General features: G+C 47.9%; 1 protein-coding gene across 2 annotated transcripts in view; it reads left to right on the top strand.

Moving 5' to 3' along the window:
• The window catches only part of ZNF638 (zinc finger protein 638), a 38,335-nt gene that overhangs the window by 1,803 nt on the left and 21,823 nt on the right, over window positions 1–14,709 (top strand). The window contains exons 2-6 of one of the 2 annotated variants that reach the window (XM_064151235.1): window positions 7,690–7,751; window positions 8,556–8,594; window positions 10,751–11,214; window positions 12,848–13,086; window positions 13,515–13,661. In XM_064151235.1, coding sequence (XP_064007305.1) covers window positions 7,690–7,751; window positions 8,556–8,594; window positions 10,751–11,214; window positions 12,848–13,086; window positions 13,515–13,661 — 951 coding nt within the window. Of the gene's footprint in view, window positions 1–7,689; window positions 7,752–8,555; window positions 8,595–10,750; window positions 11,215–12,760; window positions 13,087–13,514; window positions 13,662–14,709 lie in introns of both variants that reach the window. The other variant, XM_064151234.1, reaches the window with a different exon arrangement.

The raw sequence follows: 14,709 nt of genomic DNA, 5'->3' as shown, positions 1-14,709 counted from the left end.
TTTATTGACGTAGTTAAACTGTATTGGTTGAGTTTTGGGCCCCTTACTCCGAGAGGGATGTTGAGGTGCTGGAGCATGTCCAAAGAAGGGCAGAAGAGCTGGTGAGGAGTCTAGAGCAGAAATCATGTGAGGAGCAACTGAGGGAACTTGGGGTTGTTCAGCCTCGTGAAAAGCTGAGGGGAGACCTGGCTTTCTGAAGCTCCTTGGAAGGAGGTTGGAACCAAGTGGGGGTCAGTGTCTTCTAGGGATCAAGCTCTGGAAGAGGCTGCCCAGGGCAGTGGTGGAGTCCCCATCCCTGGAGGAGTTTCAAAGCTGTGGGGCTGAGGGATGTGGTTTAATGGTGACCTGACAGTACTGGGTTAAGTATTGGACTTGACCTTGGAGATCTCTGCCAACCAAAATGATGTGATTCCATTAGTAAAACTTCACCTTCCTAAACACCATCCTGAGCAACCTGCTCTGGGTGACCCTGCTTTTAGTAGGTGGGTTGGACTAGATCTCCAAAGGTCCCTTCCAACCTCCTGCGTTGCTGGGTTTGGGGGTTTAATGTCATGTGGATGACTCGGATGTATGCCAAAATCCAATCTCAATAGAGTAGCAGAAAGATAGTAATTTCTTCACCCCATCCTCCTACAAAGTCTGCATTAAAGCAAAGTAGCCTATTAAGCTGGAAAGATTGAATATTTCAGACGTGGTCTGTGTGACACAAACTGTCCCAGAGGCTGTCTCTGAGGGATGCACAAAATGCTTCATTCAGCGACTGGGCATTTTGCTAGGGAGCCAATAACAGTTTCGCCTCTTGAAGGAAGAAATGGAAGGAACTGATGAATACTGGGAGAGAGAAAAGCATTCTGATAGCTGTGTTTTTTTTTTCTGTGAAGATTTAGGCTTAACATGTCAAAAATGATTAAAAAAATAAATTCAAAGGTCATTATTAGTTTCATGGGTAAAGAATCTTCAGAAAATGTGTGGAAAGCCCAAGGGGGAGGATAGAGGGCAGGCATTTTGTAGGAGGATGGAAGATCACAGAATCTTCTTTGTGCTATGTGTTCAAAAACTGAAAGAATGGGCCAGTTAGTGAAGCTGTCTTGGGGATGCAGACTGAAAATCCCTTTTCATGTTGTTTTATCCTGGAAGCACTCAAGGCCAGGCAAAATTGTGGCTATCTGGGCAGCCTTGAGAACTTGAAGGAGAAGAATGAAATTGAAAAGGTGTAAAATGGATAGATTTGGGGTGTTGTTAATTGCTAGACAAGCCCATCCCAAAGATGTCATCTGTTCAGTAGCTTGTTTGCTGGTGCTTTCTAAACCAGAGCAAAACCTCTTCCTAAAACCTCTTCATAAAGCACCTCACGTTTTACTCAAGGTGATACTTTCTTGTCCAAAAGGTGCTGCAGCGAAGTGTATGTTCTCCACGTGTCCTCACCTGATGGCAGCTACTCAACTTCTGCTCCCTGTTGTGGCTTTTTCTAGCTGTGATTTATTGATTTTGTTCTGTATCACTTTCTTTCTTCATGTACTGCTGCTTGGGCAGCTCAGACTGTTCCGAGCCCTCAGGAGGGCAACTCCTGGGAGTGACCTGATGGAAAGCAGCTTCATGTAAAAGGGACACAGGAATCCTGATGGACAACAAGCTCACCATGGGCCAGCAACGTACCCTTGTGGCCAAGAAGGCGAATGATCTCTTGGAGCGCATGGAGAAGACTATGGCTAGCAGATCGAGGGATGTTCTTCTCTCTCTCTACTCTGCGCTAGCGTGGCTGCGTCTGTGGAGTATTGTCCTCAGCACAGGAATGTTCAGCAGAGGCTGTGAAGATGCTGAGAGCCCTGGAGCTTCTCTGTGAGGAGGAAAGGCTGAGAGCCCTGGGCCTGTTGAGCCTGGAGAAGAGCAGCCCCAGAGGGTTGCTGATCAATGCTGATCAATAGCTAAAGGGGTGGGATTCAAGCAGATGGGGCCAGACTCAGTGGTGTCCAGTGGCAGGACAAGGGGCAGTGGGCACAAACTGGAACCCAGGAAGTTCCACCTAAACAGACTGGAAAACTGGTTTTGCTGTGAGGGTGCTGAAGCCTTGGAGCAGGCTGCCCAGAAGGGTTGTGGAATCTCCTCTGGGAAGATTCCAGACCTGTCTGGACATTGTCATCTTGAGCAGTCTGCTGTGGGTGACTCTGCCTGAGCATGAGATGCTGGACTTGGGGATCTCCAGAGGTCTCTTCCAGCTTCATCATGCTGGGATTCTTTTAAGCAGACAGCTTGGGATTCAGTCATTGTATCAGCACTGCTGAACATCGGATCATGGACAGTGGAATTGAGGGTGCTCAAGCTTGCAGGTGACACCAAGCCAAGAGCTGTGGTTGACGTGCTAGAATGACTGGATCCATCCAGGAGGGACCTGGACAGGTGGGTCTCTGCAAACCTCCTATAGTTCAACCCAGGCCAAGTATGAGATCAGTGTCTGGACTGAGGTAATTCCAGGCACAAATACAAGCTGGAGCATGAAGGGATGGAGAGCAACCCTGTGGAGGTGTCACTCGACAGGCAGTTCAGTGTGAGCTGGTGATGTGTGGCAGCAAAACCATATTCTGGGCTTTATGCAAGGCAGTGTGGGCAGCAGGTGGAGGGAGGGAATTCTGCCCTTCTGCTCAGCTCTGACATTTCATGAGGGTCTGTTGTGACAGGACAAGGGGTGATAGTTTTTAAACTAAAAGAGGGAGTTCTGACTGGAGAGGAAGGACCAGATGGGCTCTTTTGCTCCCTCTCAACCTAAACCAGCCTGTGGCTCTGAGGTTGCAGCAAGCAGGTTAGAAATGCTGTGTTGTAAATGATGTCTTGGTAAGGTGGCAATTTGGCATGAAAGTAGACAGGTGAAGGGGATAAGATGGAAACAAGATGGGTGAAGATGAAGAAAGGCACTGACTGAGGAGTACAACCTTTCTATCCTGTGCTCGAAGATGCTGGGCTTGTGAAAAACAATGTTTCAACAAGGTGGATGTCCTGGGTTTCAAGCTCAGGTCATTCCCAGCACCAAGCTGTCTTTTGTGGTGGATTGTTTTAACTCAGACTTCCAGAATTCCTTTTCTAGAGTCAGAGTCTTCATCGCTGATTGGAAGAGACTTCAAGAGCATTACCTGGTGGTAGTATATTAAACCAACGTGATTCTGGATGGATGTGGGACCTGGCTTCTGCTTCTGGAGTGTCCATCTGCCTTTTGAGCTGCAGTGCCCATTGGGTGGTGGCTGAAACATCTTATTTGCATCATCTGAATTTTCTCCTTGTCCCTTTAGCTTGGCTCTTCCATAACTGCAGTGAAACATTGACTGAGGTTTGGCTTCAAGTGAAAACCATTTCTGGCATTCCCCATCACATCTCATTTAACCATTTCTCTCTGTAGGCCTTTTTTCTCTGCTTAATTAATGAGACCTGATGAGATCAGAGCTGAAGATAGCCTCAAGATGACTGCAGCATCGCAAAATGCAGAATTCTGTTTTGAGTGTCTGACAGCTGAGCAAGCAAATGGATTTCTTTTCTTCTGTAATCACAAAGAATCCTGCACACCTCTTGTACAGAGTGGTTTATAGCTATTTGGAGGTGGCTTTTTGTTCAGAAGTCACCATGACTTTACACATGGCCATCTGTTGTCCTTCAGACAGTTCCAGTTCTCTTACCAGGTAGTTTAGTAATTAAATGCTGTGGGGCTGGGATGAATGATGATTACCACAGACTTGAAACTAGTTGTTGTTGGAGGAGCAACAGAAATGTGCAGGTTTTGCCCTTTTGACTTGTCCTAGGAAGGTTTTTGTGGTGTTGGCAGGGATGGCTGTCCACAGTGCTGTGCTCTGGGAAAAGACACTTGAGAAAGGGCTTTTTGAGCTAAAAAGGGCATTTAAAGAATCAATTGATGCCAAAGTGTCCTGTTGATCTAGAAAGTGTCTCAAAAATGAGTGCAGTGGTGTCCTGCAGCCTTTTTCCGTGAAGAGTACCCAGTTCTAGTTTTGGGTAGATAGAATCTCTCCTTGATGTTGTCTTATTTCAGATCTATTTCCAAACCTCTCAACATATTGAGACATTTTCTGAATACTTGGAAGAGCAGCTTCATTTTCAAGTGGAAAAAGGAGTTGTGTTGGAATAATAAAGTGGGATTTCTCTGTCCTCAAACATGTGTCACTCTGCAGCAATGTAGATTTGTGCTCTTGTCAGCATGAGGGATCACATTGACCATGTTACAGTTTTTGTTTGCTGGCTTAAATAGATTTAATGTGAAGATGATGTCCTCTGGAATAGCCAAGCAATCCTTAGATCAGTCCAGACTGGGTGATGGAAGGGCTGGAGAGCAGCCCTGTGGAGAGGGACTTGAGAGTGCTGGTGGGTGAAAAGCTGGACATGAGCTGGTGTCCAACCTGTCTTGGGTAGGTCCTTGGCAGCAGGGGCAGGGAGGGGATTCTTCCCCTCTGCTTTGCTAAGAAGCCCCTTGTAATGCTAGGGCCAGCTCTGGAGTCCTCAGCACAGCATTGTTGGAGTGGGGCCAGGGGAGAGCACAACAATGCTGAGGAGGTGAAATCCTCTGCTGTGAGGCCAGGCTGAGAGAGTTGGTGTTGTTGAGCCTGCAAAAGGGAAGGCTCAAGGGAGAGACTACCTGGTGTCCTTTCAGTACTTAGAGGGCCTGTAAGAAAGCTGGGGACAGGCTTTTTTTTGTCTTTTTCCTACCAACTTCTTTTACAGCTCAAATGTCAGTAGTCCTATAGAGAAGTGTGGGAATAATTGCAGGACAAGAGGCATGAAGTTGTGCTAAGAGTGGTTTAGGCTGGACATGAGGAACAGTTTCTTTCCCAAGATGGTTTTCAAGCTCTGGAAGAAGCTGCCCAGGGCAGTGGTGAAGTTCCTATTCCTGGAGGTGTTTCAAAGATGTGTAGATGTGGTGCTGAGGGATATGGTTTAGTGGTGACCTGGTGGTTCTGGCTTAATGGTTGGATTTGATGAGCTTAAAGGTCTTTCCCAACCTAAATAATTCTGTGATTCTAAATGGAGCCTCCTGTAATTGAGAAGTGCAAGAGGGCATTGGCCTAAGGAATGCTTGGAGAAGAAGGTTTTGCTTGTTAGGGAGGAGAATGTCCCTTTGTTGTCTGCCAGGCTCATTGGATGGGAGCTGAAGATTCCTGGAAGCAACATCTGGTGAACTCTGCATGCTTGTTGGTTGTGTGGGACCACGGCGTGGGACGCTCGAAGCCTAATTTCATTGCCACAAGGAATTTATTGTAGCCCTTCAGCAGTATTAATTTCTTGCCTGACTTTCCAGATCAGTGGTGGCTTTAAGGTGGCTCAGTAATGGCAAATTAGGGAAAAATTGATGTATGCTGCTGAGCTGCTTGTCTTTTGCTGGTGTGTGCTGTGTGTTCTGCTTGCACAAATCATCATGTCCTTGAACTCTGCTCTTTTCTACGTGAGCATAAATCATTTGGGTCGCTGTCTCATGGCACATCTTGGTGTTGACAGGCTGATGGTGCTGCATTCACCACCTTCTGTGCTGCCAAAGCTCTGCCCTGCTCGCAGCAATTCTTCCACCTCATGAGCTCTGAGTAAACCATCACGAGCTTTGCTTTCAACCAGCATGGTCAGCAGTTCTGTGGCTGAGCAGGAGTTCCTGCTGTTGCCAACTGCACATTGGATCAGCTGTTGTCTTCTAAACTGGCATGTGCTCAGAAGTGAGGTGTTTTTTCACTGTGCCACTCTTCTACAGAGCTTTGTTGTGTGGAGCTGGGGCTGCTACTGCACTATTCAGCCATTATGACTGGTATTAAGAAGATCAAAGCAGCTGAAAGTTGGGTTTTAAGGATACTTAATTGTCATTGATGTGGTACCTTACAGCTAGCTTCAGACCACACCATGTCTCTTCTCAGTAGCAAACTGACTTGGACATTAGGAAAAAGTTCTTCAGAGAGAGACTGGTCAGGCACCAGAACGAGCTGCCGAGGAAGGTGGCAGAGCCACCAGCCCTGGATGTATTTAAGGATTGTTTGGATGTGGTACTTAGGGATATGGTTTAAGGTGAATCCTGTAGAGTAGGGTTCTAGGTTGGTTTTGATGATCCTGAGGGGCTTTTCCAACCTGGATGTTTGTCTGGTTCTGTGTGACTGCAGAAGTGGCTTTCATTAGGCAGGTCACAAGTGCTATTCCCCAGGGCTCAGTTCTGGGGCCTATTCTCTTTAGTCTCTTTATTGGTGATTTGGGTGAGGAGTCAAGGGCACACTCAGTTAATTAGCAGGTGACACCAGGCTGGTGTAGTGTTGATCTGCTGGAGGGTTGGAAGCTCTACACAGGGGTCTGGCCAGGCTGGATTGATGGGCTGAGACCAGTGGGATGAGGTTCAACCAGGTCAAGTTCTGGGTTCTGTACTTGGTTACAATGACCCCATGAACACTATAGGCTTGGGACAGAGTGGCTGGAAAGTGTCTAGTGGTAAAGGATTTGAGGTTGTTGGAGGACAGTGGCTGGATATGAGCCAGTGAGTACTGAAGGGACCAGCATGACCAACATTGTCCTTGCCTGGATCGGCAGTAGTGTGGCTAGAATGAGCTGGGCAAGGATTGTCACCCTGTGCTCAACACTGGTGAGGCTGAGACTTGAATTGTGGGTTCAGTTTTTGGTTCCTCACTGCAGAAGGACACTGAGTTGCTGAAATGTGTCCAGAGAAGGGCAAGGAAACTGGTGAAGGGTCTAGATGACAAATCTTGTGTGGAGCAGCTGAGGAACCTGGGGTTGTTCAGCTTGGAGAAAAGGAGGCTCAGAAGACACCTCACTCTCCAGCTCCTTGGAGGGAGGTTTGAGCCAGGTGAAGTTGGTCTCTTCTCCCAAGAAACAAGTGTTAGGTCAAGAGAAAATGGCCTCTGGTTGTGCCAGGGGAGGTTTAGGTTGGACATGAGGAAGTTTCTTTCTGGAAAGGGTTGTCAAGGCTCAGCCCAGGCTGCCCAGGGCGGTGGTTGAGTCCCCATTCCTGGAGGGATTGGAAAGCTTTGTAGATATGGTGCTGAGGGCTGTGGTTTAGTGCTGGGTTAAGGGTTGGATTTAAGGTTGGAGAAGAGGACCAGGATCAATGATTCTGTGAGTCTGGATTTGTCTCCTCAACTGTTTCCTGTGTAAAACTTAGGTGTTGGGGGGGTTTTAATGTAAAATTGTGTGGAAGATTTGATTCCATTGACCTTTATCTGTAAAGTGATCAGATGTGAAAGTTCTGGAGCTGAAGGCATGTGGAGTCCTGCTGATGTGCAAACATTTGACTCCAAGGTACCACACTGTACTTGGGCTTCCCATCCAGTCAGCTTAATTTGCTGTGTGGGTGATCATCACGCTTGACAGCCTGTGAAGACTGCTGATGGTTGGCTTTCCTTTTAATGCAGCCAGCTGCTGGATCAACCTTTTGTGTTCAGAGTGTGGTGGCATCAGCCCAGTGTGTTGCTGGGAGGAACAGACTTGTTTGATAAGATATATTTGGTTCATCTTCTTAATTATTTGGTCTTTGTTAACCACTTTTGATAATCAAGAATCATTTTAGTAATAATCTTAAGGGAGAAATGTGGCCTTGGCAGGTGAAATTTGATGGAAGGTAAATTATGACAATACCTAACTGGAGGTTGTGCTCCAGTCCTGATGTTTCCTGTGCTAATCCCAACTTCTCTGGATGTCTTCTCTCCTCCCCAGGACTGGATCTTGCATCAGAACACTCCGTCTCACATTGAAAGCTGTCGCCACTTACGCCAACAGTAAGGAACCTGTTTGAGAAGTTCCCTTGGTGTTAAAAGTGGTTGCTGTGCCTGATTGTGATCTGTGATAGTTGAAAGGTTTCCTGAATCCCAGCATGGTGGGAATTGGAAGAGACCTTTAGGGATTATCCAGTCCATCCCCCCTCTAAAGCGGGGTCACCCAGAGCAAATTGTCCAGGGTCACAATGTGCAGGTGGGTTTGGAATCTCTGCGGAGAGGGAGGCTCCACAACATTTCTGAGCAGCCTGGACCAGGACTCAGCATCATTGCAGGAAAGAAGTTTTCCTTGTGCTACTTATGGAACCTCCTGGGTTCCAGTTTGTGCCCATTGTACTGTCTATAGGCATCACTGAAAGGAGTCTGGCCCCATCCTCTTGCCTCCCACTCTTTAGCTCTTGCTGAGCATTGATCAGATCCCTTCTGGGGCTGCTCTTCTTCAGGCTTAATAGCCTCAGGGCTCTCAGCCTTTCCTCCCGAGAGATGCTCCAGGACCCTCATCCTCAGAGCCTTCTGGTGGACTCCATCCAGTATTTCCTTGTTCTTCTGAGCTGGGGTGCACAGGTCTGGACCCAGAACTGAGGTTGTGGCATCACTGTGACATCAGAGGAGGATGAGAACCTCTTTTGACCTGCTGGTTGTGCTCTTCTTGCAGCATGAGTGTGGTCACTGAGTGCTTCCTAAAGTGGCTTTAGCCTGCTGGGTAAGAGCTGAGCTTGAGCCTTGATACTCCTGGAGCACAGAATGGAGAAACTTGTGCTCAAGTACTGCTGTTTCAGTGACTGTTGCATTTCTCTCATTCCACAGATACCCTGACTGGAACCCTGAGGCTCATTCCTCAAAGAGGTAAGTGCCTTTTGCTTACAGGTTTTTTTTTTGTTAATAGGTACATGGGTAATTAATGCAATTAATTATCCTCCTCTGCTTACTGGCAGGCTTTATTAGTGCTGTCATATGTTCATTAGCAATTTGTGTGGGAAGCTTTTGTGGGCTTTATCCTCAGATTATTTTATAAACTAAGTGACCCAGCAGCTAAAACTCTCTCACAAGGATGAGAGTGAACTCTGGATCTAGAGCCTGATGCTTTCAGCACCTCCTTCTGAACCTGTCTCTCACTGTCCTTCAGATGGAAGGTACTGGCTGTGAATCAGCAATGAGCCTGACCAGCAGTAGATCTCTTGATTAAGCTGCAGGAGTGATTCTCAGCTTTTAGTCTGAATCTTTGTTCCAGTTTAACCACTTTGGTTTGCAACTCAAAACCAGTTTGACAGTGGGCGTGTAGGCTTAGTTTTTACATCACAAGCCATGGATCCCTTGGGGAGCTGGGTGACTCCAAGCTGGACAAACACTGGAATTCATGAACTCATGTCTCTGCTGTTAGGTTTTTAAAAACACGCCCTGTGGACTGATGCAAATTGGATTGCAGTGAGGTCTGGTTCAGTATTTATGTGTTATTTTAACTTGCATACAAATTGGAGTGATAGGGCTTGAAATTTTGCTTGATTTCCTCCCCCACTCTGTGACTTTGGATTAATTAGTTTGACATTCTGCCTAGGGTGTGAACTGCTCACAGAATCTCTGACTCTCCCAGCATGGTGGGGGTTGGAAGTGACCTGGAGATCACGTAGTCCAACTCTCCTGCTGAAAAGCAGGGTCACCCAGAGCAGATGGCCCAGGGTCATGTCCAGGTGGGTTTGGAATCTCTCCACAGAAGGAGACTCCACAACCTCTCTGGGCAGCCTGGTCCCACTATGTTCAGGTGTAACTTCTTGTGTCCTAGTTTGTGCCTGTTGCACCTTGGCTTGTCACTGGGCACCACTGGAAGGAGTCTGTCCCCACTGGCTTGACCCCGACTCTTGAGCGCTCACAGTGGGTGTCTCTCATGGAGCTCTTCACCTTTTTTTTAACACGTTCTCCATTCCTCTGACATCTCTAGGGAGCATCAGTAGTAGATGTATCTTCACGTGGTACTCTCCAGTGTCTTTCATTTGCACTCATTCTTTCTGATTTAACTTCTGAAAGTTTCTTGCTTCCAAACTGAATTTGGAAGGGGCAAGGAAACTATCTTTAATTCACAGCTTTGATGGATCCTTTTCCTATCTTGTTTTTTCCCCATAGTGCTGCAGTCTGTAACTTCAGTGTTTCCTATAAAGCTTTCTCTTGTTCCATGTGGGTCATTTTTCTGTTCCTTGCCTCTTTCCAGTTGTTCCTCCCTATCTTAATCTCATGCATCAAAGGTTACCAGCATGTGAAGGGTTAATACCAGATTCTCTTATGCTGGTGTATTGGTCTGATTCAAGCTTCCCAGAGACTCAAATACCCAAGAGAACAATACAATAATAGGATGCCTTTCCCTCTCCCTGCCTTTGGAAAAAAAAAGGAATTAGATGTAGAGAGGAAAAAGAGGTAAAACACCTTGGATTTTGAAGTTAGAAGAAAAACTTTTAACAATGAATAAAAGATATTTAAGGTAGGGGAGATACAGAAAGAGGTATAGGGAAGGGAAACAAGGTACAAAATACATGTACAACCAGACTGATGATGATAGATATAGGTATATTCAGGAAGGGGTTGTCAACCATGTTGTGGGGTGACAAAAATTGGGAGCAGCAGGAGCCAGGGTGCTGCTGGCAGGCAGGTGAAAGAGAAGGAGGAAGTTCCTTTGTTTTCATGGGAGATAGAGACAGGAAGTGAGAATGGGCTAACCATTGCACCTGGGGTCAGGTTCAGAGCACCCCCAGGAGGGTTAACCTTTTACAGCTGGTTTAAGGCTAATTGGAATATTTTAATGAGAGAAATTAGATCACTGTCTGTGAAAAGGAAAATAAGATGATGTCTATATTAGCCAGGCAGAGACTGGCGACAAGGATGGGGTTCGAACCCACTCGTGCAAAGCACAATGGATTAGCAGTCCAGAACCACTACACCTCTCAACCTTGGCACTTTGGTTCTTTTTATTCTGTCTTGTCAAAACTCTTTTTGGTTTGCCTTTGCACTACTAGAAATGCTGCGGAGAGGAAAGAAAACCAGACCCCGAGGCGTCGCTCCAGCTCGGGCAGCCCCAGCCCCAGGCGCTCCAGGCCCCCAAGCTCTAGCTACTACTATCGCCGCTCACGCTCCAGGTCACGCAGCCCAGGCCGCTACCGGCCCAGGCCCAGGAGCCGCAGCCCGCGGCACCTGCGGCGCCCCAGCCCCAGGCGCTTCAGCCCCAGGCACAGGTCCAGGTCTCCGCATCGCTCCCGCCACCACCTGAGGGCCAGCCCGCGGCCTCGCAGGTCGGCCAGCCCGCGGCCTCGCAGGTCGGCCAGCCCGCGGCCTCGCAGGTCAGCCAGCCCGCGGCCTCACAGGACATCCAGCCCGCGGCCTCACAGGACATCCAGCCCGCGGCCTCACAGGTCAGCCAGCCCGCGGCCTCACAGGTCTTCCAGCCACGATTGGTCGTCGAGGAGGTCGAGCCACTCGCGAGGTAAGGTCTGCTCGCACCACGCCGTGGGGAGGGGGAAACTCAGCTGGGCCCATGGAATATCAAAACAGTCAGGGTTGGAGGGGACCTCAAAGGAGACAGTTCCAACCCCGCTGCCATGCTCAGGGACACCTCACAGTAAGTCAGGTTGCCACATCCAGCCTGGCCTTAAAGACCTTCAGGGATGAGGCTTCCAGCATCTCCCTGAACAGCCTGTTCCTGTGTCTCACCACCCTCATGGTGAAAAACTTCTTCCTGACATCCCATCTGAATCTACCAAAATCCCAGCATGGTAGAGGGTTGGAAGGGACCTCTGAAGATAAAATCGTAGAATGGTTTAGGTTAGAAGAGACCTCAAAGCTCATCCAGTTCCAACCCCCTGCCATAGGCAGGGACACCTCCCACTAGAACAGGTCACTCAAGGCCTCATCCAACCTGATCTTGAATACCTCCAGGGAGGGAGCATCTGCAACCTGTGCCAGTGTCTCGCCACCCTCATTGTGAAGAACGTCTTACAAACTTCTTCCAGTCAGAATCTCCCCTCTGACGGTTTAAACCCATTCCTCCTTGTCCTGTCATTACAAGACCTTGTCAGTAGTCCCTCCCCAGCCCTCATGTAGCCCCCTTCAGATCCTGTAAGGCCACTCCAGGGTCTCCTCAAAGCCTTTTTTTCTCCAGGCTGCAGATCCCCAGCTCTTGTGGCCTGTCCTCATAGCAGAGCAAGTGAAAATTGTCCTTGGATCTAGTCTGAATCTCCCCTCAGTTTAAAGCTGTTGCCTCTTGTCCTGTTGCAAGAGGTCCTACTAAAAAGACTGTCCTCATCTTTCTGAGAAGTACTGAGTCCTAGTGGGAAGGAAGTCTGGGTGAAAAGCTGTTGAAGGAGCAGGAAGTTCTAGAGAGATCTTGAGGGTGAAATGCAAACCGTTTTAGAGTAGAAAAACGAGGAAAAGAGGCAATTAATAATCAGTACATAAATTTCCCACAGAAAGAGAGCATACAGGAAATTAAAGACTAAATTAAAACATCAACCTGTAGGACAAGGAGCCAGACACAGCAGGATACAGAGTTTAGCAGAAGGCACCAAGGCAGTGAGTACTGTCGTGTCAGCGTGGGAGAGGAGGTTTCAAGTCTTGAAAACTTACTTTTTTTTTTTCTTTCTTTTGTATTCTTGATGTAGAATCACAGAGTCCTAGAACTGGTTAGGTTAGAAAAGGCTTTGAAACTCAGGAGTCCAACCTTCAAATCAGCGCTGCCAGGTCACCACTAAACCATGGCCCTCAGCACCACCTATCCATGGCTTTGAAACCCCTCCAGGAATGGGGACTCCACCACTGCCCTGGGCAGTTTGAGCCAGGCCTTGACAACCCTTCTGTAGGAAAAAAATTGTTCCTCACATCCAACCTAAACCTCCTTTGGTGCAACTTGAGGCTGTTTGCTCTTGCTCCTTGGGACAAGAGACCAACCCCCACCTGGCTCCAACTTCCTTTCAGGGAGTTGTAGAGAGCCAGAAGGCTCTACCCACAGCCTCCTTTTCCCCTTCCACTCACAGACAGCAAAGCAGCGCTGGAGGCAATAGTGAAGAGTTTGGGACCTGATTTTATAGCAGAGTTCAATAAACATAAATCCCTTCAATCAGTGGGATCTTCAGGATCGGGATCCTCTCATGGGCTTGCAAGGAAGACATCTGGAAGTGTGCGGAAGCCAGTGAAATCAAGTTCTTCTTCAAAGACTTCAAAGAAAGATGACCCTTCTGTGCCTGAGTCAAATTCTTCATCTCCTGAAGCTGAGGATTTGCCCGAAGACAAAGAAACGAAAGATGATGAGGAAGACTCAGCCACTGGATCTAAGGAAGGATCTAATCCTTCTTACAACAGAGTGAGCTTTTTCATGTTTTTTTTCTCTGTGATTCAATGACTCTCATTTCCCAACAAAGGTTTTCTAACAGATGGGAAAGCAAAACCTCTCTGGTGCTTTCCAAGAGCAGAAAGAAATGTCCATTAAATTCAGGTCCTTTTCCTACTGGACACTTGTTTGTTTTGTACAAAGAGTGAGGAGCTCTCTTTGGAGGGGCTTTGTTTCTCACAGAGAGTGAGGAGCTCTCTCTGGAGGGGCTTGTTATGCATATAAAAGTAAAACATAGAAGTAGAAAGTGTTCATTTTCCCCTGTGAGCCAACAAACTGAAGCATAGAAGTTGAACAGAGTGGTAAGAAGGTTTTTCTCGCTTCTGCAGACCCTTTTTTCTTTCCTTTTGCTGGTCCAGACATGAAAATTTTTACTTTTGGTTTTTGTTTTCAATTTGCAGCTGCTGAGGAAAGAGTTGCTGAGTTGTGGGACAGTCCTTCAGATATCTGATTTACCAGATGATGGCTTCTCAGACCAAGACATTAGAAAGATTGTTCAGCCTTTTGGCAAAGTTAGTGACATCATTGTGCTGCGCTCCAGGAATGAGGTATGCTTGCCCTCGGGGTGTTTTGGTGTCAGCGTAGAAACAGAGTGATGAGCAGTGGAGTACTTGGGTTCCTCAGCTGAGGCTTCCTGAGCACTTCATCCTTAAAGAGCACAGAAGGAATCTTGGCATAGTTGTGAATTACTTACAGAAATTCAGTCTCTCTTGCTGCCTACTCCCACAATCTGGCCTTCTAGAGATCATCCAGTACAATTCCCCTGCTAAAGCAGGGCACCCACAGCTGGCTGCCCAGGGTCACGGTGTCCACATGCGTTTGGAATCTGTGCGGAAGGGACTCCCCAACCTTTCTGGACAGCCTGCTCCAGGACTCCAGGAGCCTCACAGCAGACAAGTTTCTTCTCCTGTTCAGATGGAATCTCCTGGGTTCCAGTTTGTGCCCATTGCTTCTTGTCCTGGCACTGGGCTCCACTGAGGAGTCTGGCCCCATTCTCCTGCCCTCCACCCTTCAGCTGTTGATCAGCATTGCTCAGATTCCTTCTGTGTCTGCTCTTCTCCAGGCTCAACAGAATCACAGAATTAACCATTTTGGAAGAGACCTCTAGGGTCGAGTCCAGCCTATCACCTAACCCTTCTAGTTAACCCATGGCACTAAGTGCCTCATCCAGCCTCCTCTTAAACATCTCCAGGGATGAGGACTCCACCTCCCTGGGCAGTCCATTCCAATGGTCAGTCACTCTTGCCCTGATGTGTAGCTTGAAGCTGTGTCCCCTTGTTCTGTCACTGGGTGCCTGGGAGAAGAGACCAACCCCACCTGTCTGCAACCTCCTTTGAGATAGTTATAGAGAGAAATAAGGTGTCCTCTGAGTCAGGCTGTCAGCCCCAGGGCTCTCAGCCTTTGCTTCTCACAAAGCTGTGCCAGGCCCCTCAGAAGCTTTGTAGCCTCTGCTGGACTCTCTTCAGTAGTTCCCTGTCTCTCTTGAACTGGGGAGCCCAGAACTGGACCCAGTGCTCCAGATGTGTCTTTGCTGTGGCAGAATAGAGGGGGAGGAAGACCTGCCCTGACTCTGCTGGTCACGCTCAGTGCACCCCA

This window comes from Pogoniulus pusillus, chromosome 11 (genome assembly GCF_015220805.1).
Source record: "Pogoniulus pusillus isolate bPogPus1 chromosome 11, bPogPus1.pri, whole genome shotgun sequence".
In the NCBI taxonomy this organism is placed as follows: Eukaryota; Metazoa; Chordata; class Aves; order Piciformes; family Lybiidae; genus Pogoniulus; species Pogoniulus pusillus.
This window is presented reverse-complemented; position numbering and strand designations above follow the sequence as displayed.